This window comes from Nomascus leucogenys, chromosome 17 (assembly GCF_006542625.1).
Source record: "Nomascus leucogenys isolate Asia chromosome 17, Asia_NLE_v1, whole genome shotgun sequence".
NCBI lineage: Eukaryota > Metazoa > Chordata > Mammalia > Primates > Hylobatidae > Nomascus > Nomascus leucogenys.
Genome location: NC_044397.1, coordinates 90,765,553 through 90,792,648, shown reverse-complemented (window position 1 = coordinate 90,792,648; position 27,096 = coordinate 90,765,553). Strand labels below are relative to the sequence as shown.

At 58.2% G+C, this 27,096-nt stretch overlaps 1 protein-coding gene across 1 annotated transcript in view; it reads left to right on the top strand.

Moving 5' to 3' along the window:
- Positions 1 to 27,096, top strand: part of KDM4B (lysine demethylase 4B) — a 177,050-nt gene that overhangs the window by 75,835 nt on the left and 74,119 nt on the right. The window contains 2 exon segments of the mRNA XM_030796980.1: positions 2,510 to 2,703; positions 25,722 to 25,771. Of these exon segments, the coding sequence (XP_030652840.1) occupies positions 2,510 to 2,703; positions 25,722 to 25,771 (244 nt within the window).

Below are 27,096 nucleotides of genomic sequence, written 5' to 3'. Positions count from 1 at the left end.
TCACTGTCTCCATAGCTCAGCCTTTTCCAGAATGCCGTGAGCTGGAATCCTACAGTCGGTAGTCTTTGCCCATTGGCTTCTTTGACCAAGCAATAGGCATTCAAGTTTGCTCCGTTTTTCATGGCTTGAGAGCTCATTTCTTTTCAGCGCTGAATAATACTCCATTGCCTGGGTGCACCATAGTGTGCCTGCTCATTCACCTATTGAAGGACCCTTCCAAGTTTGGGCAGTGTGGGCAGAAGTTTTCATCTCCTTTGGGTAAATACCAAGGAGTACAGTACAGTTGCTGGACCACGTGGTGAGAGGACGTTTAGTTTTGTAAGACGCCACCAAACTGTCCTCCCGCCCGCCTGTCCCACTGTGTGCTCCCAGCAGCAGCGAATGAACGTTCCCCAGGGCCCCACTTCCCCGCCCTCATCTGGAGTTGTCGGTGTTGTGCGTCCTGGCCACTCTGGGAGGCGTGTCACACTGTCTCATTGCCATTTCAATCTGCATTCCCCCGATGGCTGCCTTTGCGGCGGGGCCCCTTGGCATGCCTGTTTGCCATCTGCGTGTTTCCTTGGTGAGCGCTCTTCATGTCTTTTGCCCAGTTTGTTGTTGTTGTTGTTTTGAGATGGAGGCTTGCTCTGTCGCCAGGCTGGAACTACAGTGCCCGCCACCACGCCCAGCTAATTTTTGAATTTTTAGTAGAGATGGAGTTTCACCATGTTGGCCAGAATGGTCTCAATCTCTCGACCTCGTGATCTGCCTGCCTTGGCCTCCCAAAATGCTGGGATTTACAGGCATGAGCCATGATGCCCGGCCTAATTTTTGTATTTTTAGTAGAGACGAGGTTTTGCCATGTTGGCCAGGCTGGTCTCAAGCTCCTGACCTCGGGTGATCCGCCCACCTCGGCCTCCCAAAGTGCTGGGATTACAGGCATGAGCTACCGCGCCTGGCCATCTTTTTCTGTTTTTTAACCATGCTGTTTGTTTTCTTCTGGTTGAATTTGAGAGTTTGCTGTGTATTTTGGTTATCAGTTGTGACTTGCAAGTATTTTCTTTCTGTCTGGGGCTTGTTTTCTCTTACGGATCCTGCCTGATAGTTTTTAAGTGAAAGTTCAGCCTCAGAGTCCAGTGCATGAGAGCCTCTGGGTTGGCTGGCCTGCACTGCCTGCACTTGGCCTGTAGCGATGACCCTGGAGGGACTCTGCAGCCGCACACAGGCCGTGCCAGTGCAGGCCGACCTGCCACAGGTGCCAGAGCAAGCTTCAGGGCTTCCTTGCCATGTATTTGCTACGCCTGTCCTGTGCACTAGCCTACTTTTACCGTGGGGGAAACTGAGCCCAGAGCAGAGAAGCAACTTGCTCTGGTCCCAGGATGAATTTGCACCCAGCTCAGCCTGTCCCTGGGGCCTCCCTCCTCCCCATCGGGATCTCATCACTGCCTCCCTCCTCACCTCCTCTCCTCACCTGGGCTCCTGCCAGGGCTCACCTTGCAAAGGAACCGCTGGTCTTGCCAAGTCTGAGGGCCGGTCGTGCTGGCGCAGGAACAGCTGGTGGGGGGTGGATTCGGGCTGTGAGAGGAGCTCAAGTTCATGAGTGTGTCTGGGCTCCTCTTGGCCTCTCAGCAGGTCATGAGCCTCTCCGGGGACTGCAGTGACTAATGTGTATTTTATGAGCTCTTAGGACAGGACGGGGTTTGTTTGCTTGTGGCATTAAGAATAGATATGCCTGGCGGGTGGGGATTCCATCCTTGTTTGCCTGGTTCTGAAAACTGTCTTCGTCTCCTCGGTCAGAAGCTGTGGAAGGGCTGTCACTGGGACTTGGCTCCGGTACCATCGCTGGGTTAGCCCCACGTGGTGACTGTTTTTCTCCTTCCGTGTCATTGACTTAGAGGCGTGTTAATTATGCACTCCCAAACTGCAGACTTCACAACCAGGCCTCCACCCAGCAGGAAGCATGCAGCTCAGTGGAATCTGGCAGGCCCTGCCTGCCTGGTGCACTCTGGCGTGTGCGATGGGGCCCTTCCTGGAAGGGCCAGGCTGGTGGTGAGCCCTTCAGAAAAGGTGTCTGGGCCGGGTATGGTGGCTCATGCCTGCAGCCCCAGCACTTGGAGGGGCCAAAGTGGGAGGGACACTTGAGCCCAGGAGTTTGAGACCAGCCTAGGCAACAGAGTGAGACCTCATCTCTACAAAAAAAATGTAAAAATTAGCCAGGTGTGGTTTCTCACGCCTATAGTCCCACGTACTCAGGAGACTGAGGCTGGAGGATCACCTGAGCCTGGAAGGTTGAGGCTGCAGTGAGCTATGATCCTGCCACTGCACTCCAGCCTGGGCAAGAATCTCACACAGGGTAAGACCAGCCCCTGGTCTGCAGGGTGTGACCAGCCCCTGGGGGGGCCTCAGATACTGGGGCGGGGGAGGTTGGGCAGCGACCCCTGGGCCTCTGGGGAGAATTAGCCTGCACACCGAGGCTCACCGGTTCTGGGGGTGGCCGGGCGGTTGCCGACACTGCTCTGCCGCCCCACAGGACGTGGCCCAGTGGAACATCGGGAGCCTCCGGACCATCCTGGACATGGTGGAGCGCGAGTGTGGCACCATCATCGAGGGCGTGAACACGCCCTACCTGTACTTTGGCATGTGGAAGACCACCTTTGCCTGGCACACCGAGGACATGGACCTGTACAGCATCAACTACCTGCACTTCGGGGAGCCCAAGTCCTGGTGAGTGTCAGCACTGACCCTGCTGCCGGCCGGACCGAGAGCCCCTCGGGAGGGGGTGGATCCCAGGTATGTGGCTGGGCGCCGTGGCAGGGGCCCCATCAGGTGAGGCTATGACGGCTGGAGATCTTCCGGACCGCCTGGGGTCACCCACCAGCTTTGGGGAGGGGGATGTGCACCCCCAGAGCCGAAGCTCCTAGGCCCCTAGAGCTTGTGCTTTACACCCCAGAGTGCCCCCCCGTTGAGCTGTGAGCAGCCCCAGGTGTCCCCATGGCCAGGAGCGTGGTCTTGAGCCTCCTGAGCTGCCCAGGCTGTGCTGCCTCACAGCCAAGTGGAGACGATTCCTGGTGAAGGGACACTGTCCATGCTGCCCGGAGGGGCCTGGCCAGGATGACCCTGCAGCCGCTCCCTCGCAGTCTCTGCCCTGGCACGTCTGGGCCAGGCCCTGCAGTTAGGAGGGCAGGGCGTGGTGCTGCAGCCACGTGTGGAGTGCAGTGGACCCGCCCCTTCCCTGGAGGTGCCGGGTGCAGCGTGGGTGCTGCTGTGGCGGGCTGAGTTCCAGGACCTTCTTCTGGCTCCCTGTGCACGTCCGCAGCGAGGCCGTGTGGGGGTGTGTGTGAATGTGCACGTGTGCGCGCGCGTGAGTGCGCACGTGAGTGTGTGAGTATGCATGTGTGTGTGCATGTGTGTGTGTGCCCCTGTGTCACTGGGCTCTGCTTGTGACTGCGGACCCTGCTGGGTGCTCGGTGGGGCCGCCCTGCGCTGTCCTCCGAGGGCCACTAGGTGGCGCTCCTGCCCTTCCCGGGGTCGCGCTCACGCCTGGAATCTTCCCAGGCCGTCATGGCGCTGGAGGACGACAGAGCCTCTGCCTGGAGGGCGTGGGAGCTCCGCCTTGCCTGGCCCTTCCCTGGGTTGGAGTTGTAAGTGGGGGAGAATGCTCTACCTCTTCGTTAAAAAAAAAAAAGCATAATGAGTAGGAAGGGGCGAGCTGTGCGCATCCTCACCTGCGTCCCTTGTGCAGGTGGAGCCCAAGGGGAAGGCCCTGTAGAGGACCCTGTGTGACTTGGGGCAAAGCGTGGCCTCCCAGGGGTGCGTGGGCGGTGGGACACCCATGGTGTGACCGGGTTTGTGCCTCTATAGGGACCGTCTGCCCTGTGCAGAGAGCCCCTGCGGGGCGGGAGGTGGCGAGCAGCTGGCGAGGAGGCCCAGACAGACAGAAGCAGGGGGTCGGGGACGTGGGAGGTGGGGGACCAGCCAGTGAGTCAGACGTGAGGACTTCAGTGCCAAGGACCGCAGCGCCAGCAGCTCGGTCTCCTGTGAGGGGCCCCGGGAGTTGCTGGCTGTCTCGGGAGCCTGGGCTGGGGGTGGCCCTGGGGCTGGGGCTGCTATGGGTCAGATGCCAGGGCCGGGGGTGCCTGCTGCTAGGTCAGAGGGGCCTCTGCAGGGGGAGGGGACAGTGGCTCCCTGGAGGCGGCAGTGGGGCCCGGCCACAGGCCGTCGGAGGGACTGACAGGGATGCGCCGGGAGCCGAGGGCCTTTCCTGAGCTGGTTCATCCAGGACGCAGCCTCTGAGGGCATCCCGCACCTCTCCCCGACTGCCCCTCACTGCACCCCTCGTCTGCTTCGCCTGGTGCCGCAGGCATCCAGCTGCCACCCCTATGTCTACCCTTCCCCACGACCCGTCGTGGGAGGTGGCTCAGGGGAGACAGCCGGGGCGGGGCAGCGTTGAGTAGGCAGCAGTTCCTCTGGGAAGGGAATTCTGGAAGCGCCCTGACCTTGGGTCTTGGTTTCTGCCCAGGAAGGGGTGGGGATGGCAGGGGTGGGGCCTCATGCTGCCCGAGTGTGGCCTGGCATAAGGGGCCTGAGGGGAGCCACAGGGTGGGCTCGAGCTGCAGGGCATGCCCTCCAACCCCCTAGAGCTCCCCACTTGCCCCCACAGTCAGCTCAGCCTGCTTAGCACGCAGGGCCCCTTCCCTGCTCTCTCACCAGGGCTGAGGCGGGGCCCCAGATGTTCCCACGGCACCCCATGCCTGTAACAGGCATAGACCAGGTGACCCCAGCATTAGCCAAGGTCTACTACGGGCCATCAGTCCTCCCCAGCAGATGGTAGGGGTTCTGGTCACCCCGTGTCCCAGCTCCCAGCAGGGGCCTGGCACAGAGAGGCTCAGTGACTTGCCGGAGCCTCTCGGATCCTCACTGTGTGCTGTGGGAGCTGACTCCTCCTCCAGGCTGCCCTCCCAACTTGCAGGGGGGTGGGGACAAGGTAACTGGAAAGAGTGCCTGGCCTCTGGTCCCTGGGCTGGGGTTCAGGAAGCTGCTCAGGCCCCTGGGAGGTGCTTCCCCCGTCTCCCCTCCTCGGGCCCTTGGGGTAGGTAGGGCTCCCAGCCAAGAGATCACCAAGGCTGCGCCCCGTCTGTCTCCCTAATTACACTGCTCCGCTTGCATCTGCAGCTGCTTAAATGCAACCATTTCAGAGTATTCTGGTGGCATTTTAAAGAAAGTGTCAGTGTACTCAGGTTTACAGCGTTTTATTAAAGCTTTCTGGGTCTGTTGCTACTTTGGTAGCTTGATTTGTGTGTCAAAGTGACGTGAACAGCCTGGTGTCAATAACAGACAGAAACGTGCTTCAAAAGGCTGGCTTCTGTGGTGCTCTCAGGCAGTGGGGCTAAGAATATCTGAAGAGACTGAGCGCCTCAAAATCTCTTTGGCAGTGGGGATTGAAACCAGAGCCAGCACCTGCAACTCCCCCACCCCGGACTTTCCGCAGCTCCTTCTGTCACCCAGGCCGGGGGGGCCGGAGTGCAGGTGGGTGTGGGGAGGGTCCGAGCTTTCCACTCGACCCTGTATTCCAGGGTCTTCCTGGGTGGGGTGGTGGCCTGGGGTCGGTGTCCTGAAGGCTGTGCCCCATAGAAGCCACTGTCCCAGGCCACACTCCTTGCCATAGATCAAGACTCTCCTGGGGCTGGGCGCGGTGGTTTGCGCCTGTAATCCCAGCACTTTGGGAGGCCGAGGCAGGTGGATCATGAGGTCAGGAGATCGAGACCATCCTGGCTAACACAGTGAAACCCCGTCTCTACTAAAAATACAAAAAATTAGCCAGGTGTGGTGGCAGGTGCCTATAATCCCAGCTACTCGGGAGGCTGAGGCCGGAGAATGGTGTCAACCCAGGAGGCAGAGCTTGCAGTGAGCGGAGATCACACCACTGCATTCCAGCCTGGGCGACAGAGTGAGACTCCGTCTCAAAATAAATAAAAAATAAATAAACAGACTCTCCTGGAACCTGGGGTTGGGGTGGTTTAGCCGAGCTGACCCTCCAAGGCCGGTCCTGCGGCTGTTCCCCTCCAGGCATCCCCTCCCCAACCTGCACTTGTGGCAGCCCCTTCAGGGCCCACCCTCCTGAGCCGCCCGGGCCAGGCACTAAACACAGGCGTCCCCACGAGGCTGAGCACAGTGCCGCCAGTGGCATCACATGCCACATGGCCCCTATAAGAGAGTTCCAGGCCGGGGTGGGAGGACACTGGGTCTCGGCCAGCCCTGGGAGAGTTGCTGGTCCCAGGGCACTTCTGGGTCATTCGGGTTGTGCTGTGCACCCCAAAGAAGAGAGTGGAGTGGCCATCCCCCCTCGAGGGCCCTGGCCCACACCGCCCGGGAAAGTGCCCACTGTTCAGTCCTGCGCACCCATGTGCCGGGCTGGGGCCTGGCCGAGGCTTTGGGTGCCCTTTTGCCCCCAACCCGTCAGACACCCTGCAGGGCAGTGTTGGGGGTCTGCAGTGGGCTGTGGGCCGCCACCAAGAGCAGAAGCTTTGGCTCTCACTGCAGCAGGGAAGCCAGATGGGGGATCAGCATGTTCCCGGGGCTTCAGGGACTCCCAAGGACGTCATGAGCTGATGGGACGTGGTCAGCTGCTTGCACGGGCTCTAAGGTGGCGAGAGGAAGGCCCTCCTGAGGAGTGCTGCGGGGCCAGCGCAGGTGCATGGCAGCCACAGAGGCCTCTGCTCAGGCTTAGGGAAGGGGGTGTCCCCCAGGGTCTCTGCAGCTCCGCTTGTCAGAAGGGGGGTCATCCTGCACCCGGGTGAAGCCCCCAAGAGCAGCGGGGCGAAGGAGCACTTGTCCTGACTGCGACCTTGACCTGCCCATGACCCGTGGCAGTCTGGAAATCCTCCATTGCGCTAGGCAGGATGCGGGTCCCCCACGGTCTCATCTCTGGCTGTTTCCTCAGGGGATCTCTCTGCCCACCCTCTCCTGCCTCTGTTTACCTTGGACACACTCTTAGTCTCCGGTGCAGGTGTGGGAGGTGGCGGTCTCGGAGCTTGTGCTCCCGTGAAGGGCGCGGAGCCCCCAGTTGCTCTTGGCTATCCTGGGCTGCTATGAGCCAGACCCTCCTGAGCGCTGCGGGGAGGGCTGCTGGGAAGGCCAGGGGAGAGGGGATTATCAGAAAACTCCACCAGCCTCCCTTGACCTTTAAGGAGCTGCAAGCCGAGAATTTTCCCTTTTGATTCAGCTACACCTTGAGTTTTCTCTCTGGCGTTTTCTCTCATGGGAATTTCACAGCATCTTTTCTTCTTGCTGCCAGGGAAACTTGAGTCCTAGCAGGCATAGCCGTCTTTTGCTTCATGGGCGTCCCTGGAGGTGTGTGTGCATGTGCGTGTGTGCATGGGCGCATGTGTGCACCGAGGAACCGTGCTTCGGGGTGGGGGTGGGTACCAGGGCTGCAGTGGACCAGCCTGGGCTTCCTGCCTTGTGGCCGCAGGTGGGTGGAAGGTAGAGCCTGGGGCCGATGAGTCTGTCGCCCACCCAGGCCAAGCCAGGCTGTTCTTGGGGTGGAGGCTGCAGGGCTGCTCCCTCACCTCTCTGCTCCCCACCTAACTGCCCCTCAGGACTTCCCTGGCCCACTTGCCTCCCAGTTCCGTCTCCTGCTGACAGCTCCTGCCTGGGGGCAGACACCTCCCTCCCTCTTGGGCTCCCTCAGCCTGGCTGCAGGTGGCACTGTCGGGCCCCACGATGGCCTCTGCCCTGTCCCTCGGAGTGGGACCCAGGAGTCTGGTGGGCGAGTGATGGAGCCGGCGAGCCCGTCCCAGGCAGCAGCCTGAAGGCCCATGGGGTAGCGCGCTGGTGCCCGGGGACCCTGGTGTGGGTTTGTACTGCTGCTGCTGGCGAGCTAACCACTGGGACTTCCAGCTTCTGAGCCCGGGGCCCGGGGGGTCCCACCAGCAGTGGGGACCCAGGGTCCCAGTCTACTGACCCTAAGGCACAGCCCCTCTCAGTGACCTGGGGCATTCCTCCCAGCCGCCTTGCTCTGGCTGGGCCTCCAGAGGTTGGGTGGCCGCAGCGACAGCTCCGGCAGAGATTGGTTGTCCCCACAGGGGCGGCGTTGCCTGAGCGGAGCACTAGGTTGAAATGGAGATTGCCTGGAGCCTGACAGCTTCACAGATTGGTTTTAATAACTCAGCTTCCCCACACTGCACCCTGTCACCAGAACAAGATGCAGGAGCGAGATAGTTGCTCCTTCCTCTCCTTGCCACCCGAGGCCCAACCCTGGCCAGGGTGCCTAGGAACAGAGCTGCATTGGCAGCTCAGAACCGCTGCGGAGCCCGGGGAGGTCAGACTGAGAAGACCCACCAGGCTGATGGGGGCAGCCCGATGCGTGCCTTGCTCCCAGGCAGGGGACCGCAGCCAGGTCTCTTCCGAGCCACACACACTGAGCCAGGATGACAGAAATAGAAAAGGAAGAAGTGGCTTAGAACAGAGAGCTCCCACGGAGAGCAGATCAGATCCAGTAGGGAGGCAGAGGGACCCTGGTCATTAGAAAATGATAAGGTGTCAGGAGCCGAGGCAGCTTGCTCAGGGCCTGGGTTCCTGCCCTCCAAGGCCTCAGCATTTCCTCCCTGGTTCACTGAGACCCGCTGCAGTGACCCCAGCCCATGGTCCCTGGGAGCCGTATCCTCGTGGAGACAGCCGTCTAGCCTGCATGAGGTTATCTGGGGAGGCTCTTGATGAGGGGGTGTCCCCTCTCTGCAGAAGGAACCTCTTTTTGAGAGAAGACAGTTGTTGTCACAAGCAAATGAGGCCCCCAGGCCCAGTGCCCAGGCCAGCTGCTATGCCTGAGTAGTAGTTACCACCAGCCCAGACCAGCCACTACCCCCCAGCAGTGCTCAGCACCAGCCCAGGCCAGCCGCTACCCCACAGCAGCTCTCAGCACCAGCCCAGGGGCCCAGCGTCCCGGCTGACTGGCCCTGGGTCCATGTGGGTTGCTGTGTGGCCAGGCACACCTGCTGCCCAGCTTCCCTGTTTGAGGAGCATGGCCGTGGGCAGGGAGGAAGCTCTTCTGTGGTCACCTGTCCCAATCCTCTGCTTCTGATGGTGACTGTGGCCACAAAATCAGTGCAGCGGTTCTTTATTTCTGTGTGTGAGTGGGTCTGAGTGACCAGCTCAGCTCTCCTAGCTTTATTTATTTTATTTTAGGTGGAGTCTTGCTCTGTCATCCAGGCTGGAGTGCAGTGGTGTGATCACAGCTCACTGCAACCTTAACCTCTTGGGCTCAGGTGATCCTCTCGCCTCAGCCTCCTAAGTAGCTGGGACCACAGGCACATGCCACCACAACTGGCAAATTTTTAAATTTTTTGTAGAGACGGGGTCTCCCCATGTTGCCTGGGCTGGTCTTGAACCCCTGGGATCAAATGATGCTCCTGCCTCAGCCTCCCAAAGTATTGGGATTGCAGGTGTGAGCCCAACCCTTTCCCAGTTTTAAAACTGGAAGTCCCATATCCTGGAACCTGCTCAGATCCAGTGAACTGTAATGCTCAGTTCCCTGAGAGAGAGAGTGGTCTCTAGTCACATAGGCTGTCTGGGAGGGAGTTTGGCCCCCTGGGACTATGCCCAGAAGACGAGACCTGGGATTCTGCTGGGCACCTGAGAACTGGACTTTATTTACTTAACTGTGAGAACTCGGGGCAGGAGCCGAGCTGCCAGCAGGGCATTGCAGCCGTGCGGCCTAGAGCATGGCGTGTGGTGCTGGTGCTGTGCTTGGATAAGTGGTCCAGGCCGCAGCCAGGAGGGCCGGCACATGGGAGCTATGGATGGCAACTGTGTTTTCCCTGGCCTGGTCCCCTCCCCGGCCCTCATCATCGAGCCCTCTGCCTCATTCTTGTCACGACCACTCTGTCGGCCTGACGCCATCGGCCCAGGCCTGCTTATCAAGACTGGGGAGTGAATTGAGCACCAGAAGCTGGCTTTGGCGTTCAAAAAATTAACTTGTGATGCTGCAGAGACCTTTGAGCCTCACATTGGGGCGTCCACAGCAAGGCTGGGATTGCATCTCTGCGCCTGGCGTGTGGGGCACAGGTGTTGGAATCACAGCCTCTCCCGCTGGCCTGATCAGCCTCCTGCCAACCTCACTCACGTTAAGCAATCACAGCCTGATTGTGCCCCCAGGACAGGCAGGGCTCTCAGCTGTGTCTCATGATGGCGTCCCCAAGGACTGGGAGAACATCTCTAGGCCAGGGTGACCGGGAAACTCAGGGCACATCGGGGCACTCACCGGGGCTCCCACTGTACCTGTCGGTGGGATCTGTCCCAGCAGGCTGGCTCCTGGCTCTTGCTGGGAGCTGGCAGGGACAGACACAGACACACTTGGTGTTTGTTCGGGGACTGCAGAGCAATTTTCGTATTGCCTTTTGCTGTGTGAAAATCGCACTCCAAGCTCTCCTCCGGAGCCGTGCCGCTGAGTTGGGGACTTCTGGTGTTTGGATGGTTGATTGCCCTGCTGCGTGTGTGGACAGCAGGCACCGTTGCCCATGGGTTTGGGAAATTGGTTTCTTGGCGAGCAGAGGTGGTGGCCGTGATGGGGCCGGGAGGACGCCCCACAGCAGGCGAGTGTCGGGTGGGTCCCTCTTCTCATTCGTCCCAGGCTTGTGCTTGTGTTTTTCATCCACTTTTTGGTGAGTCTTCTCCCCCTTTCTCTCTCTTTAAATAGATCTTTGTTCAACCTGTTTTAGATTCACTGAAAAAGTGGGAAGGTAGTAAGCACAGAGAGTTCCCCATTGGGTTCCCTGTTATGAACATTTTATATCAATGTGGTACACTTGTGATCATTGATGGGCCCACACTGATGCGTTAGCAACTAAGATCCATACTCCAGATTTCCTCTGTCTTCCCCCATTGTCTTTTCTGTCCCCTGAACCCATCCGGGTCCCACGTGGTGTTGTCCCATCTCCGTAGGGCCCTGGGCTATTACGGTGTGTTTGACGCCCTGGACAGTGTTGAGGGGGGCTGGCCAGGGGGTTTATAGAACGTCCCCTAATCTGTATGTCCCCTAATCAGCATGTCTGATGTTTTTCTTGTGGTTAGACTGGGGTGATGGGTTTTAGGGAGGAAGACCACAGGGGTGAAGGGCCCTCCCATCACATCCTACCAAGGGTCAAAGGCGCAGCCATCAGCGTGACGTCACTGCTGATGTTGGTCCTGGTCACCCGGCTTGGGTGTGGATGTCCAGTGTCTCCACTGCAGAATGGCACTTCCCCCCCTTTCCATGCTGTTGTCTTTGAATATCAGGCCCACCAGGATCATCTCCCTTTCTTTTTTTTTTTTTTTTTTTTTGAGATGGAGTCTTGCTCTGTTGCCTAGGCTGGAGTGCTGTGGTGTAATGTCGGCTCACTGCAACCTCCATCTCCCAGGTTCAAGTGATTCTCCTGCCTCAGCCTGGCGAGTAGCTGAGATTACAGGTGCACGCTGCCACGTTTGGCTGATTTTTGTATTTTTAGGAGAGATGGGTTTTCACCATGTTGGCCAGGCTGGTCTCAAATTCCTGACCTCAGGTGATCTGCCCTCTTCGGCCTTCCAAAGTGCTGGGATTACAGACGTGTGTCACCGTGCCCAGCCACCTCCCTTTCTTAAGGGTAACTGATTTGGGACCTTTATCACATCTTCGAGGCCCTCATGGCAGCAGCGCAGGGCATGTGTCGCGCAAGGAGTGTGGGAGCCCTGGGGTGGGGAGTCCTGGGGTGTCTAGAGCCCTGCCTGTCCCGGGGCTTCCCTTTTGTAGGCATTTCTTGCTAGGAAACATGATTTGGTACAGAAACGGACATAAAGCATGTAAGTACCAGATATATATGTATGTGTGTGTGCACGCGCACGCATGTGTTAGCAAATGACTCTCCGGCTGTCCCCTGTGTACCCTGATGTCAGGACATGGCCCCCACCTGTGCCTCCTTTTCCCAGCCCCCTCTGCACGCTGTGGTGGCGGCTTCCTCCCGGCTCTGCTGGCGGCGCCCTTGCCTCTCCCCTTTGCCAGGCCGCGTGTGCCTGTGGCCTGGGCAGTGAGGCTGTGTGTTGGCTGCATTGGAAGGTCTTACAAATGGGCTGATTTCCTCGCGTTTCTGCTCAATGGTGTGTGTGTAAGATTCATCTGGTTGTGTGTGGTGGCAGCGCACTCATTGTCACGGCTGTGAAATTCTGCACTGTACGGCTGGACTTTAGTCGACTTTTTCCATTCTGCCGTGGTCGGACATTTGGGCTGTTTCCAGCATGAGGCTTCTGCGAAAGACCTATCATCTCTTCACCTGCTGCTCATGTAAGAAATTCATTTTGATCGTAAGCCTTGCTATCAATAACTGTGACTGGGGCTGCGTTTATGATGTTCTGTTCCTCATGCAGCAGCTTTGCCTGGAGTAACCCTTTGACTTGTGCCCTGGCTCCACGTCCTTGTTCACGGATGAGGCACAGATTGAGGAGACATCCGATCTGCCCTTGAAGCGCTGCCCTGTGGGATCAGGAGGGCAGCGGGTCCTGGGAGCAGGTGCCAGGGTGATGTGCAGCCTTGAGGACAGGGTGTGTCGCAGTTGGCGAGGGTGGCCTGAACCCGAAGGTGTGGATGAGGAAAGACCCGTTTCTGATGGAGTCACCATATTAAGCCTTGCTTAGCCAAACTTGAAGGTGAACGTTTGTTGTGGGAGATGGAGATGATGCAGGGATGTGGGGACCGAGGCCAGCATGTGTGATGTCCAAGGTCGCCCTGGGTGCTGCTGTGTAGGTGAGGGAAGAGGGACTGATGGGCTGCTTAGGGGGCCATGTCTGAGGGCAGGGCCCACCACTTCTGCCCACACCTCATTGGCCAGCACCCAGTCACGTGGCCACACCTTGCATCAAGGGAGGCTGGGAGATGTAGTCTGACCACATGTCCAGCTGGGAAGGGGCAGGTGAGACTTCTCTTTCCTGCCATGTGGGTGCTGGGTGCCCTGCAGGGGCTCAGCCAACAGAGTCTTGAGGTTGAAGAGACGGGTCTACTCAAGCCCTGATGGAGTGCTCATGCCTGCTCGGGGCCCAGCATGAGCTGCGTCAGGAGCAGAAGCCATCAGGAAGGACTTCTGGTATGGCCGGGCAGCCAGACACCCCACGCCCAACCCCCAGAGCGGTGCCAGGCCTGGGAGCCCTTGGGATGGAGGCAGGGAGACTGGGGGGCTCTGAGGACTGAGGGAGGAGGAGAGCCCGGTGAGGGGGGGATGGGTGGCCAGCTCAGGAGCAGGGGCAGGAGGGGGCATAGAAGGTTCCTAAGCAGGGGAGCTACTGCTCTTGGCCATGTTCCAGGAGGATGGAGTGGCTGTAGGAGCTCTCAGGCCAGGGCCTGGGTGTGGTGGGAGCCGGGGCTGGCTCTGGACCCTGCAGGGGCTGCCTTAGCCTCACGCTGTCTGACCAGCCCCTGCCCCACATCGTGTGCTGAGTCCTGTCTGTGGCACCTCGCTCACCCGCTGGCTTGGTCTGGCAGGAGCAGATGGCCTTCATTTTGGAGTGTTTTGTTCAAAGCGGGCGCTTCAGGTTGGAGTGGCAGTGCGCACGCTGGCTCATGTCGCTTGTGAGGCCACAGGATTTTTGTTTTAGGGAGGTAGGAGCGAAACAAACCTGGCGCCTGCTTCTAGGCTGTGGCGTGCCAGGCGAGTCACGGGCATCCTGTCCCTGCCCACCACTTTAAGAAACTGTTAGTTCTGTTGGAAATGTCATCACTGGGCATGAATTCCCATCTTCAGTTAATCCCGCCAGGCAGTGTTCGGATGAGGAGTTTATTCAGGCTGTGGGGGTCTGTGCGTGCCTGCAGGTCCCTCCCACTGCAGCCGGCAAGGCTGGCCCTAACCCTGAGTCACCCGCCCACCCGGTCTACGTAGGCATCAGAGGTTTGGGTTCTGAGCACAGGGCCTGGTTTCCATGGCAAATTTCTTTCCCTTCGGTGAGGCTGCTGCCGGCGGGGTTCAGCTCCCCAGAAGGGAGATGGCAGCAAATCTGCGGGAGGAGAGAGTCTTCGTTATCTTTGCTTAAAAATTGGGCAGCGCACGGCTTCCTCCCCTCCACACTCACCAGCAGCAGGGGACAGGAGCGCTGGCTGCCTTCTGATGAAATGGGGCGGGCGCAGGACGGGGCTGATGACAGCGATGCTAAGGGCCCTCATTCAGCAGCCTCCCGCCGAGGGCTCGGGCCGCCTGTTCTCCCTGACCTGATTGCGAGCCGAGCAGACTTAACCTGTGTGTGAGCCAAACCCTCCAGGAGCTCCAGAGCCCAGCCTGGGTCCCCGAGGCCCAGGGAGGGACCCAGCATCCTGCGGCCTCTGCCCGTGGTGGGCACAGACTGAGACTTAGGTCATAGGAACAGGAGCATGTACCCCCATGGCCATCGGCCTGTGTGTGAGACAGTTTAACTCCTGTGCTCTCCAAAGCTAGTCCCATCATTACGCATGCCATTTAGGACGCCCTGGGCCATCTCGGTCACCAGGCGCCTGGCTGTCACCATGTTTCCTCATGAGGTTCAGTGGGTGCTGTGTGTCTGTGGGCGCCAGTGATGAAATAAATGTAAGCATAGAGGCATCAGAGTGTTTCAATAGATGGGAGCCTCCACAGCCTGCAGGTATCCAGACCACGTTCTGCACACAGAGACCCAGACTCCCACCAGGGCCTCACGCCCCACTGCCTCTCTGGGACGCCTGCATGTGGCTCACTCCCGCCACGGGTGCACCGGCCCCGGTGCCCAGCTGGCCTTCTGCAGAGCTTGGTGCTGGAGCAGCTTCTCGAATTCTCTGCTGTCTCCTCCCCACAGCCTTCCAGGGCCTCAGAGCTTCTTCTAGGCCAGCAGCTCCTTCGGCCTGTGTTGAGGCCCCACGGGGCTGGGCTCGGCTCATGTGGGAGCTGATCTTGGCCGGGTGATCCCTCACTGTCTGGACAAAAGGGAGCCATGGGCCGGGCATGGTGGCTCACGCCTGTAATCCCAGCACTTTGGGCGGCCAAGGTGGGCGGATCACCTGAGGTCGGAGTTCGAGACCAGCCTGGCTAACGTGGTGAAACCGTCTCTATTAAAAATACAAAAATTAGCCAGGTGTTGTGGCAGGTGCCTGTAGTCCCAGCTACTCGGGAGGCTGAGACAGGAGAATGGCGTGAACCCGGGAGGTGGGGGTTGCAGTGAGCCAAGATTGTGCCATCCAGCCTGGGCGACGGAGGGAGACTGTCTCAAAAAAAAAAAAAGCCGTGATTGTTCTCCAGCTGCAGTCCCTGTCTCTTCAGACCCAATGTGCTCTTAGGAGACTGTCCTTGTTCTTTCCTGTTTAAACCATCCTGTGCCTTTTAACAGAATAAACGGCAAACGGTCCCCACTCAGGTCAGATAACGCTGGAGGAGGGCCGTGGGTCTGGGCATGGTGGGGGCTGCCTCCCGGTTGTTGATGAGCAGAAATTCAGGCCGGTTTGACAGCAGGCACGTGAGGGAGGTTGCTGTGTGTCAGTGGCCCTGTGTCCCTGGCACTGTGTCCGAACCTGACAGCCACCGCTCTGTTGCTGGGCACCTGCCCTGCACACCCTCCCCTGTGATGGGCACTCCCACAGCTTTCCTGGCGAGGCTGCAGGAGAAACATCGCAAACAACTCGCACATGACTTTGCATTTTTGGCCTTGCCATATAATAAAAGTAATTTGTGGGCCTAAAATAAATCAGGGCTGGGGATCAGATGCCTCCAATCTGGCCTTTAATTGCAGGCACGACATGGCTCGCCTCGGCGAGTCTGCTCCTAATTAAAGGAGCAGGCGGTGTGTAAAGTTCACACGGCTCCTGGGGTGCTGACCCAGCCCAGGTTCCTGAGGGCCAGTGTGATGACACCTCGTGGCCCGGGAGAGCAGGGCGGGCCACCCACGGCCACCGTGCCAGGAATGGGGTCTTCTGGCTGGCCCTGCGAGAGCCGAGAGCTCTGCCTCCTCCGCCTGCGGCTCCGCTTTGTCTGGCATTCCTGTGGGCGGCTCTCCCCATCCCAGGCTCCCCATCTTCCCTGAGCTGAGGCATCCAGGACTCCGTTGGTCTCCTGTGTGTCTCAATAAAAATGTCATTATTTGAAATCATTGACACCGCTGGTTTAAGATACCAAATTCCATCATCTGTTGTCCCGTAAAACGATCCGCTAAAGATAAAGCCACTGCAGCTCAATGAGGCTACTTCCTGGGAGAAAGCCACCCTGCTCCCTGGCAGATCCTGGGAGAAAGCCACCCTGCTCCCTGGCAGATCCTACGTCCCGAGCAAGTGTTAGTATCTGCCACATAAAGGGCCCCTGTGCTGGGGACAAATGAGGGAGGTGGCCTCTCCCCAGGACGAGGCTCCATGAAAGAAGATTTTTCCAGTAGAAATAGGCAGGTTGGCTCATGCCTGTAATTCCAGAGCCTTGGGCAGCTGAGACCGGAGGATTGCTTGAGCCAGCCATTGGAGCTCGAGACTAGCCTGGGCAACATCGCGAGACCCTATCTCTACAAAAAAAGAAGAAAAAATTAGCTGGGTGTAGTGGTGCACACCTGTCATATTTTAGCTACACGGGAGGCTGAGGAGGGAGTATTGCTTGAGCCTGGGAATTTGAGGCTGCAGCAAAGACCCTGTCTGTTAAAAAAAAAAGAAGGAAGAAATAGGGTAGCTTTCCATCAGACATTGGGAGGAGTTCTGTCGTTGCCTTGGGAGGAGCCGTGCGGCCCAGGCCTGGCTGCATTTCTGCAGCACTGGCGTCTGGGGGAGCAGGGCCGGCCCCGCAGAATGCCAGGGCTGGAGCCTTCCCCATGGGGCCTGCACCTGCTCTGGGACTCCCGTTTCTCCTGTGAGTCTTTGAGAAAGGGTCTCACTCCTCCTCTTCCCGCCCTCTGTCCGGTCTCCTGTGATCTCTCCCTCCTAGCAGCCTGCGGTTGGTGACAGCTCCTCTCCCTCTCTCTCAGCCGAGATACGGGACCTCAGTGTTCTTGGCAGTTCCCGGGCTGTCTGTGTGTCCTGGCCTGTGGATCCACTCCCTTGCCTGTACAGGTGTTTTTTCTAACATCTTTATCTCACCAGACTGACCTGTGGGGCGGCCGCCTGTCCTGGGCGACCCGTCCTCCTGGGGTGGCCGTCGGTAGCATGCCTTTGCTGCTGCTGGTGACTACGTGGTGAGCTCTGGCGCCTGCCCTTCCTCCCGCCCGTCCCCATGCGCTGTTGCAGGGGTGTGGAGGGGTTTTACCCAGGTGGGCGCCGGCTTCCCAGGTCAGAGCCTGTGAGTACAGCAGGCAAGTGCACTACCAGGTCTGTGTGTGGCCTTGTTTGTGGCGAGAATTCCTGCTCCATCCTAGACGAGGGACAGGTTTACCCTGGTGGGTTTAGAGTGTTCTGTTAATGTTCTTTCTGCTGTAGAGGAAACCCTCTTTTTGTTGATTTTTTTTTTTAATTAAAAATTCTGCCACCTTGCTGGGCTGTGTTTAATTCTATAGTTTTACCAGTTTGTTTGTTTGCTTAGATTTCCTAAGTAGAAACTTATATTATAATTAAACTTTTTTTTTTTTTTTTTTTTTTAAGAGACAGTGTTTCCCTCTGTTGCCCAGGCTGGAGTTGGAGTGCAGTGGTGCAGTCATGGCTCACTGCAGCCTCAACCTCCTGGACTCAAGTGATCCTCCTGCCTCAGCACTCTGAGGAGCTGGGAACACAGGCACGCACCATTACACCTTGCTTAGACGTTTCTATTACGATTTTAAGAAGTTTGTCTTATCCCTTCTGCTTGGTAAACCCTTTGTCTTTTTCTTGATATATCGCGTTGGCTAGTGTCTCTAGTGCAGTGTGGTGTGTGCTGTGATGACGGGCAGATTGTGTCCTCTCCTGCCTCGCCGTGAAGGCGATAGTGGGAGAGTCCCTGCTCGTCCTGGTTGCCTGAGAATTTTTGTACCAAATGCTTTGGAATTTTTGATAGATATTAATTTTTGGAATGTCTTTGCAACCTTGGGGATAAACTCTTCTTGGTCTTGCAATAGCCTACTGTGCTTGACTCACTAATACTGTATTTAGGATTTTTACATCCATGTGGGACTGGCTTATCATTTGCTTGTGTGTTCTTTGTTGATGATAGGGTTTCCCATTCATTCATTTATTCATCCATTTGGAAAATATGCCGGATTCAGCAAACGAGCTCAGTAACATCAGATCTTCCCTACTGCTTGCCAGCCATGTGTGTACATGAGCACTGTCCCTTTAGATGAAGGTCATTGGGTAGGATTCATTAAAACCACCTGGGCTGGTGCCTTTTCCAGAGAGGACATCTGTGACCTGGTCTCTTCAGGGTTTCTGGTGGGGCCTGTGCTAACTTGGTGGACACCCTGGACTCCACAGCACCGAAGACACTCTGAAGAACCAAGTGCGTCTGTGGCACTGAGCCCAGCAACTCCGGCAGGGACCGTGGCTCGCTGGTCCTTGTGTCCTCAGTGCGATGAATAGGTCCTCAGGTTCCTGTGAACAGCTTTGTTTGCGGCGTAATTTATCCATAGCATACATAGAAGGCGCTCAGAGAACTTGGCAATTTCTGTGGACGGAGTTGACACGGCGCAGCACAGTGGTCACCACACAGACCTGTGCGTCCCTGGCCCGGTCACCGTGCGGCTCTGAGGAGCAGAGCACCCTGGCCTGGCTCGTCTTCAGCTGGCTCTGGGACTGCATGTCAGTGGAGGGGCTCGCGTGGGTGTGGGGCTGAGACAGCAGCTGTCTGTTGGGTCTCGCAGGAAGCCCACCCTGTAGCTGCCTTGCTCTCCTTCCCGGCCTGTGCCAGCCACAGGGCAGCGCGCCAGAGCCGTCTTGCTGGGTCGCAGGCCAGGGCCACCATAGGGCTTTGTTGTGAGGGTGGCGGTCACCATGGCTTTTCTGTTCTGCTTGCAACTTGGGGTCCTGGGGATGCCGCTGGCATTTGGATCTGCCATGGCCCTCCTGGGCTTGTGTGGGCGGCTCACTCTGCCAGGTGGCCTCTGTCCAACCTGACACCTGGTCTCGGGTACTTCCAGCGTGACGTGCACGGGCTCTGCCTCCCTGGTTCTGTGTCTGCAATGATAGCGCATTAAATGGCGAAGGCCCGTCTGCCCAGGCATGTGCAGATACTGTGAAATTAACTTCCTCACCCTCCAGCACGCGTTGGGCTGCGCCGACGTCTCTGAAGGGCTCTTGGTCGGACCCCTGCTCTTGGCACACATTCCTCGGCGGCGGGGGCGGGGGGCAGGGAGGAGAGCGTTTTCATCCCCGGCACCTAATTGCCAAGAGCTTCCTCTGGCAGGAGCTGTCAGGCTGGGCCGTGGAATGGATTCCAAGTGCCACTGTCACCTGGGAGAAAGCTACACGAATCTTAAAAAAACTTACACTATGATGTCCCATCTCCCGGTTCGGAGCCATCCACAGGGACCAAGCAAGATGGTGCCAGGCAGGGGCCACTGCCAGAGGTGAGGGCCACAGAGTCCTGGCTTGAGAGCCTCCAAGGAGCCCATTCCGCTTGCAGCAGGAGGGAGAGGGCGCCGGGAGTCACCTGGTCGCTGTGGAAGTGCCGCCCAGGCCCAGGTAGGGAGCCTGGGGCAGCCGGCAGGTGTGGTGGGGACATGTGTGGCCGGCGCCAGCATCACACCCCTCATCCAGAGACTTTGCCCCGATCTCGGGTTTTCTGCTGGTCTGAGAGGCAGCGGCCCTGCTGGCATTGCCTGCCCATGGCTGGGAGAGGCAGAGGCTGTGAGCGGGCAGGATATTGGACACCTACCTCCTCCACCTCGGGTTCTGAGGTCAGGTGCGGTGTGCTTCGGCCATGGCAGGCAGGATCCCTGGGGGTGCTGGGGCGTCAGCTAGGCAGGCAGTGCCTACAGGCGAAGCGGGCAGCCCCACTGCGCAGCGTCACCCAGCCCAGGAGGGGCCACAGCACCCGCTTTGCAGAGACCAGTGGGGGCCACGCTTTTATGGAGCCAGACGTGGGCCCGCCTCAGGCTGGGGCCCTGTAGGATGGCGCCCAGGGGTGGCCTGGCCTGTGCGGCCCCAAGCCCGTCTGCTCGCCATCATCGTAGCTAAGGGCTCCCTGGCAGGTCCCGGCTGCCCAGGATGGCCTGTGTTCCCTTTCCTGACACACTTATTTAATTTTTAACTGAAAGGCATTTGCTTATTTATTTCATTGTTCTTGATAATAATTCTAAGCCATTAGAGGGGAAAATTATATTCAAAAATGCTGTTTCACACTTTATTTGTTTGATGATTTAGAGCGATAGAAAATAGCACATTTGCTGGCTTTTATAGTCTGATAATTATTCACATCCATCAAGCCATTCCGGGGGAATAAACAAAACACCAAGAAATTACACTATTAATAGCATCCTCTGCAGCGGACAGAAGACTCTTTCCCAGGCCGGCGTGGCGGCAAGATGACAGTGGCCCGTTCCCTGGCTGGAGGGGAGCGCCTGCCTGCAGAGAACGCCTTTGCTTTGATTCTCTGGCTCTGGCTCCGGCTCTGGCTCCGGCTCCGGCTCTGGCTCATGAGCTGCCCGCCATCCATCCCCTCTTCTGCACGGCCAGGGGCTTCTGGGGCCCATGGCGAAGCTTCGCCCACCCGTCGCCAGGAGCCCCTGGGGAATTGCGCAAGCAGAAGAAGCAAGGCTGTCGGGGCCTCGCAGCATCCCCTGGACAGCTCTGCCGCCAGCCTGGACTCAGGCCTGGTCTCAGCACGCTGGTGGAGCCTGGTGGGGCGTCCCCACCCTCTGGCCCCGGCACTGAAACAGGGACATGCGGCTCGTTGCTGCCACGTCGGGCCCAGTCCTTGCTGCAATCCTGACCTCCCATGTGACCAGTGTCTCTGGACACCGGTCAGACTCTTGCGTGTCAGGCCTCAGGGCTCAGCCTCAGTTGCTCTCTGCTTCTGGGTCCCAGCCCCTCGAGAGGTGGCCCGGCCCCCACTCTTGCCCTGTGGGTGGCTTTGAGGCTTTTAGCTTTGCCTTTCTTGGGTGGCAGTAAGTGTAAGGTTGGTGACATTCACTACTCAAAACACCTCAAAGTATAAAAGAGAAGCCTGGGAAGGTAGAGGGTCCAGGGGCTGCCCACCTGCCCGTGCCCGCCCACCCACTGCCTCCGCACCGGGGTGTCCTTCCTTCCGGATCTCATGTCCTCGTTGGCAGGTCACCGTGCCAGGTCACATGTGTCTCCCCACGGGCCTAGGAGCTGGTACACTGCTGGACCATCATTTTGTTTGTTAACCATCTTGTGACCTCATGTATCTCGTGTCCCCAGCTCCAGAGGGGCCACGTCCTGGTGCTTGTCTCTCCCATTTTATTTTCTCACCCACGCCGCTTTGGCTTGCACGTGACTGACTTTCCGAAAGGACGTCCGATGCTTGGGTTTGTTTCCTGACCGTCTGGTCACCACCACGTGTGGCTGTCACAGAGCTTGTGGAGCCGTCTGCGGCCAGCGCCAGCTGGCTACCAGGTAGATGGCTCCAGAGCCTGGGCTGGAGATGCGGAGCTGAGTTTCTATGACTTTGTGGCTTACTGTCTTCCAGAAGGACTGGTGTACAGCATTCCAGAACAGAGGGAGTGGGTACAGGGGGGCAGACAGGCAGGGCTTTGAGAACACGGAGATGGAGACCCCACGGGGGGTGCTGTGGACAGTGGTGCAGAGGAGTGGCGATGCCTGGGTCCTGGTCCTGGGTCCCGCGTCCCGCGTCCTGGCCGATGCGAGTCCTCAGAGGAGCACCTCCTAATTGCATTCGCCCTGATTTAGAACCAGATTCCTCCAGGCAAGGCCAGGGGCCTGCAGTGGGGGCACCTGAGGGAACTGTGCAGGCCACCCCTCCCTCCCGAAGGCTCCCCTGGCAGCCTCCTCAACGGCGCTGTCTTCAGCCCCTGCCCAGACACACCCCAGGGCACCTGATCCATGCTCGGAGAGCTTAGCTTGCTGGAAGAGTCCTTGTTGCACTGAGCTAAGTCTCCCCACCCCCTTAACATTTCTGACTCTGCCCTCTGAAGCCCCACGGCCTGTTCTGCCTTGTACAGACCCACCAGGTTCCAGGAGTCGCTCTTCCTGCTTCCTTTGTCTTGACCTCTGCAGCTGCTTCCAGCAATTCCTGTGTGCTGGGCCTCAGACTCTCTGCACTCTGCCCCTGGCTTAGGGAGAGCTGATAGCTGCAGATGGCCAGCCACACACAGCCCAGTCCTGGGGACGTGCTCTGAAGATGCTAGAAGGGAGGGACACGTGCAATGACCTGGCCTCCAGGGCTCTAGAGGGTGAGAGGTGGTCAGCCCTTGTGGGGTCCCGGGGAGGTTGACAGAGTCAGAGGACAGAGAGGCTGGTGTGGGGGCCTTTGTGTCAGCAGGAGGTGATGCTGGCATGGGGGAGGGAGGGGAGGGAGGAAATGCTGGGGGCTTGTGGGCAGGGCCCGTGCAGGACATGGAGCCGGTAGCATCTCGAGCTGGATGGAGGAGGAAGGCTGGGAGCAGGCCAGGCTGGGGACCAGTGGCCCCTGCACAGGAGCCAGAGGGCCTGGGCAGCCGTCTGTCCAGAAAGCATGCAAGAGCCCCGTGCCACCCAGGCACACAGGGCTGTCGTGTCCAGAAAGAGACCTCCTGGGGTCGCAGGCAGGCAAAGCTGATTGATTTTGGCCGTAATTTTGACCTTGTGATGGGGACCGAGCTTCCAGGGAGCGAGACAAACTGCCTCCCCGTGTCGGTGGCCAATAAACCTGACTTGTCTTTACAGCCCCGAGAAATTGCTCGCTAATAGCCAGACAGATGCTCCCCCTGCCTCGAGCTTTAGTGAGCAAACATTTCCAACCCAAATAGCTGCTTTTGCCTGTTTTTTTTTTTTTTTTCCTCCAGAGCCAAGGCCAAATGTCAGGGATGCCCCAGCATATCCCCGAGCAGGAATTATGAGGAGGGGGCTGTGCGTTCTTCGCTCTTTGGGGGCCTGGGCAGAGGACCCTGCTGAGACACCCCTGTGGGAGGCCCGAAGGCTCCTTGAGTCTCTTCTCCTGTGGTGACTGTGGGTCTCTGCCATGCATCTGCTTCAATCCGCCAGCTCCATGGCTCGCCCACCAGTGCCGTCGCAACCCCATCGTTTGGACTGGGCTTTTCTGGACACCCAGAGAGCTTTGGTGTGAGAAGCAGGCCCCGAGGCTACCTTCTAGTCCCCCGTCCTGGGGTTGTTCCCCTAAGCGAACGTGAGCGTGCTTTCAGCCCTGTGTGGATGGAGTGTGGCGCCTGCAGCCTCACTCAGTTCTGTGTGTCCTTAAAGCCCTGTCCTGGCACTTTCTCTTGGAAACTGAGGTTTTTCTTCTGCCTGTGTCCTTGGGGGTGGCTGGGAGGCAGGTCTGCCAGCATCAGGCATCGGCCTGTTCCCCGAGGCCGTCACTGGGTTGTTCCGGGTGTCGCGGGGGGTGCAGCTCGCTGTTGGGCGCTGCTGGTGGCAGAGCCCAGAAGTCTCCATGGCTGTCCGGCCTCCTGTCCAAGAGTCTTTTGTGATTTCTCTGGGGGCCGTTCCTCTGAAGGCTGGGCCAGCGTCCTGCAGTCTGTGCTTTCTGATAACGCCGGAGCCACGTTCCAATGTATTAAACTTTTAACATTCTCCAGATTCAATTAATCTTATCTTTACAACTCCCAATTACAGGCAGTAATTAAGTGGAGCAGCATTGTAGGCTGGGGATACGGCATTAATCATCGCAGCCTTGGAGCCATAAATTAGTTCCTTCCCGTCCCCGGCATCTTCCCAGAAGGAGTGGAGTGTTTCATTCCCTGTGTGGAGGGGTCTTTAATCCCACAAAGGTGCTTTGGATTGGGATTAACTTTTCTCATCTTTATGTAAACGATAAAAGCCCATTTAAAAAAGGGGAACGCACCTCTGTCCAGACAATGGAAGACCCCCTGAGGACGACAGAGTTGAAGATGCTGGGCTTGCCTCGGCTGGGGACCCTGGGAGCATGCCCAGATATTAATTATTTGTGTCCTGTTAGATTAGAGGCTCCGTGATGTTCGCCTCTTCTCTGGCTCCTGCCCCCTCCTTATTTATTTTTATTTTTATTTTTATTTTTTTTAATTTTTTTGAGACAGAGTCTTGCTTATTGCCCAGGCTGGAGTGCCGTGGCACAATCTCGGCTCGTTGCAACCTCCGCCTCCTGGATTCAAGCAGTTCTCCTGCCTCAGCCTCCTGAGTAGCTGGGATTACAGGTGCCTGCCACCACACCCGGCTAATTTTTGTATTTTTCACAGAGGCGGGGTTTCACCATGTTGGTCAGGCTGGTCTCAAACTCCTGACCTTGTGATCCACCCACCTCGGCCTCCCAAAGTGCTGGGATTGCAGACATGAGCCACTGCACCCGGCCTTTCTGTTTGTTTGTTTGTTTTGAGACAGAGTCTCACTCTCTTGCCCAGGCTGGAGTGCAGTGGTGCCATCTTGGCTCACTGCAGCCTTTGCCTCCCAGGTTCAAACGATTCTCTTGCCTCAGCCTCCCGAGTAGCTGGGATTACAGCCTCCTGAGTAGCTGGTATTTTGTATTTTTGATAGAGGAGGGGTTTCACCATGTTGGTCAGGCTGGTCTTGAACTCTTGACCTCAGGTGATCCGCCTGCCTCGGCCTCCCAAAGTGCTGGGATGACAGGCGTGAGCCACCGCGCCCGGCTTCTTTATTTCATTAAAAAACAAAGTGGCCTTTCAGCTGGAAGGGGCTGTAGGGGAGCAGGGGCCATCTCCCACCCTCTGAGTTTTTCCTTGTCTTGCTTCTGCCCTGGGAGGGTCTGGGGGAGAGACCACGTCATGTGTCCTCTCATCTGTGTGACTGTTCTAGAACGGGAGCTGTTGGCCCTTGTTACTCTAGAGTGGGGGTCGAGGATGGGACTTGACCACCCTCAGCTGGCACTCAGCAGTGTGCCCTCAAGTCCCCAAGGCCCTGTCCTCGTCCCCTTCGCTTGGAAATTGAGGTTTTTATTTTGCCGGAGGCCTCGGGAGTGGGCTGGGTGGTGTCCCCGTTGGCATTGGGGCTTCTCGCTCCCCCTCAAGGCTGCAGTTCCTGGTGCCCACCTTCCCTGATGGGAAGAGAGCCCCAGCGTCACAGGTCTCCAGCTTCCAGTATGGCATGAGCGGGACGCCACGCCCACTTCGCTTCCTCTGTTTGCACACTTTCATCTTACGTCTTTCTTATTCATGATGGAGCCTTGGTGATCTTTCAAATGTAGAATGTGTAAAAATAAAACTTACAAAGTCGGTGACAAATGCAGCTTTTCTCATTTCCAAAGCTGCTTTTTCCTTGTTGGCTCCCAGTGCCGGGAAACAGGTGACGTAGGCCTGGAGACCGTGACGTGGGCCTGGAGAGCGGGCTGGCAGCTCCAGGGGCCCCAGATGCTTCCTGTTCCAGACTTGGCCCCCCCAGGGTCCCCTCACCACCCGCAGTTCCAATCCAGTACTTTTATTTTTTGCTTTTTCAGCCTCCTTGAGGTGGAGTGCCGATTAACTGGGAGCATCCCCACTCCTGGCTTTCTGAGTGTGTCACAAGCCACCGAGCCATGGTCCTCACTCCCCGCTCCTCCACCCGCCCCCCTCGCTTCCTTACGGATTCCGTCCTGAAAGCCCCCGCCCCTGGCCATGGCCATCCCCTCCACACAGCCCTGACCACGACTGCACTTCGCTTCTGCTCTGGGCACTGTCTGCATCTCCCCAAGGCTGGTCCCGCCAGGGACACCCCCATGCGTGGCTGCCACCGATCTTGCTTCTGACGTGCCTCCCTTCTCTCGCAGGTACGCCATCCCGCCAGAGCACGGCAAGCGCCTGGAGCGGCTGGCCATCGGTAGGTGACTGCCCTGAGGGCCCCGGGGACCTGGGACCGGGTGGGAGGTGCCTGTGGGCGGGGAAGAGCAGCTGGCGTCCCCCAGGCTCTGCTGTGGTCTGGGTTTGGGTTTTGGGGAGTGGTGACATTCTTTGAGCCATTACTGTGTGATTTTTCCATTTCCTCCCACCCTCGTGGTCAGATTCACGCCCTTCTGCTGTGCAGTTTGTCTCTTGTGAAATTCGCACAGAATGCCCAGACACTCCTGTTTTCCAGTTTTCTTAGCGCAGACTTCTTGGGCCTGGTCAAAGGCTGCCAGGGCCCAGGGAGGGCAGCCTGTGTTTGTTTTCCTCCCATCACCTGACCGCACCCTGTGCCCTTGCTAATTCTGAGAAAGCCTAGGAAAGGAGACAGTTCAGCCAGCAGTCCGCTCACCTGCGGGGGAGCTGACATGGTGGCCTCATGGTGTTTGCCCTTGTTCTGCTGGGACCCAACCTGGACACCTTTGGCAAATGTCCTCACGGGCGATGCCACCAGCTCACATTCATGTGCTCGCTGGGGACTCTTGGGAAAGAAGGGGTTTGTCATAGAGGGTCCCAACATGTGCCTGAGGGAGTGCCAGATCCTCAGGTTGTGGGATACTTGGAAACAAGTCAGACAGCTGGAGACACCCGGGGTGGGGCCACCCTGAGCTCCCCTGACCACCGAGCCCTGAGGCACTTGGGCCGCGTCCCCATGTCAGCGCCGATGTCACAGCCCAACAGGGGTGCAAGTTTCATGACACCTCACTGCTCCTAAGTGCCTGGAAAGTCATGAAAAGACACGGCTGGCTAAAGCAGTTCCTCCCTCCCGCTGGTCCATTCCCAGCCGCTCAAGAGCTGGCTCCTCTGGGTTGGCAGGTGGACAGGTTGGGGTACGTGAGGGGTGAGGGTCAGTGAGGGCCCGTTGTTCCTCTGACAGCGCTGAGAGGGCCCTGTCCGAGCACCCCGCCCTTCAGGGACAGCGTTGGGCAGCTCAGCACACGACAGCCACGGCTTTTCTAGGAGCTCTCGCCCAGCCTCTCAGTACAGGCTCCCGGGACTGCCTGGCTGCCGTCCTCTGTCCCTTCCAAACCTTCGAGCCAAAGGATGGCTGCCACACGCTCTCTTCCCCTTCCCGTGGGCTTTTGGCTTTGGAGATGGGAACTGTCAGTCTTTCTAGGGAAATAAGGGTCTCCTGTCCCAGAGACCGTGCCAGGAGTCGCGTGGCTGTGCAGGAAATGTTGCCCAAGCGCGGCAGATTCGGTGGCGGGGACAGAGGGGAAGCGAGTCCTTGGGCTGCGGGCTGGGCCCTCTCCTGGCATGTGC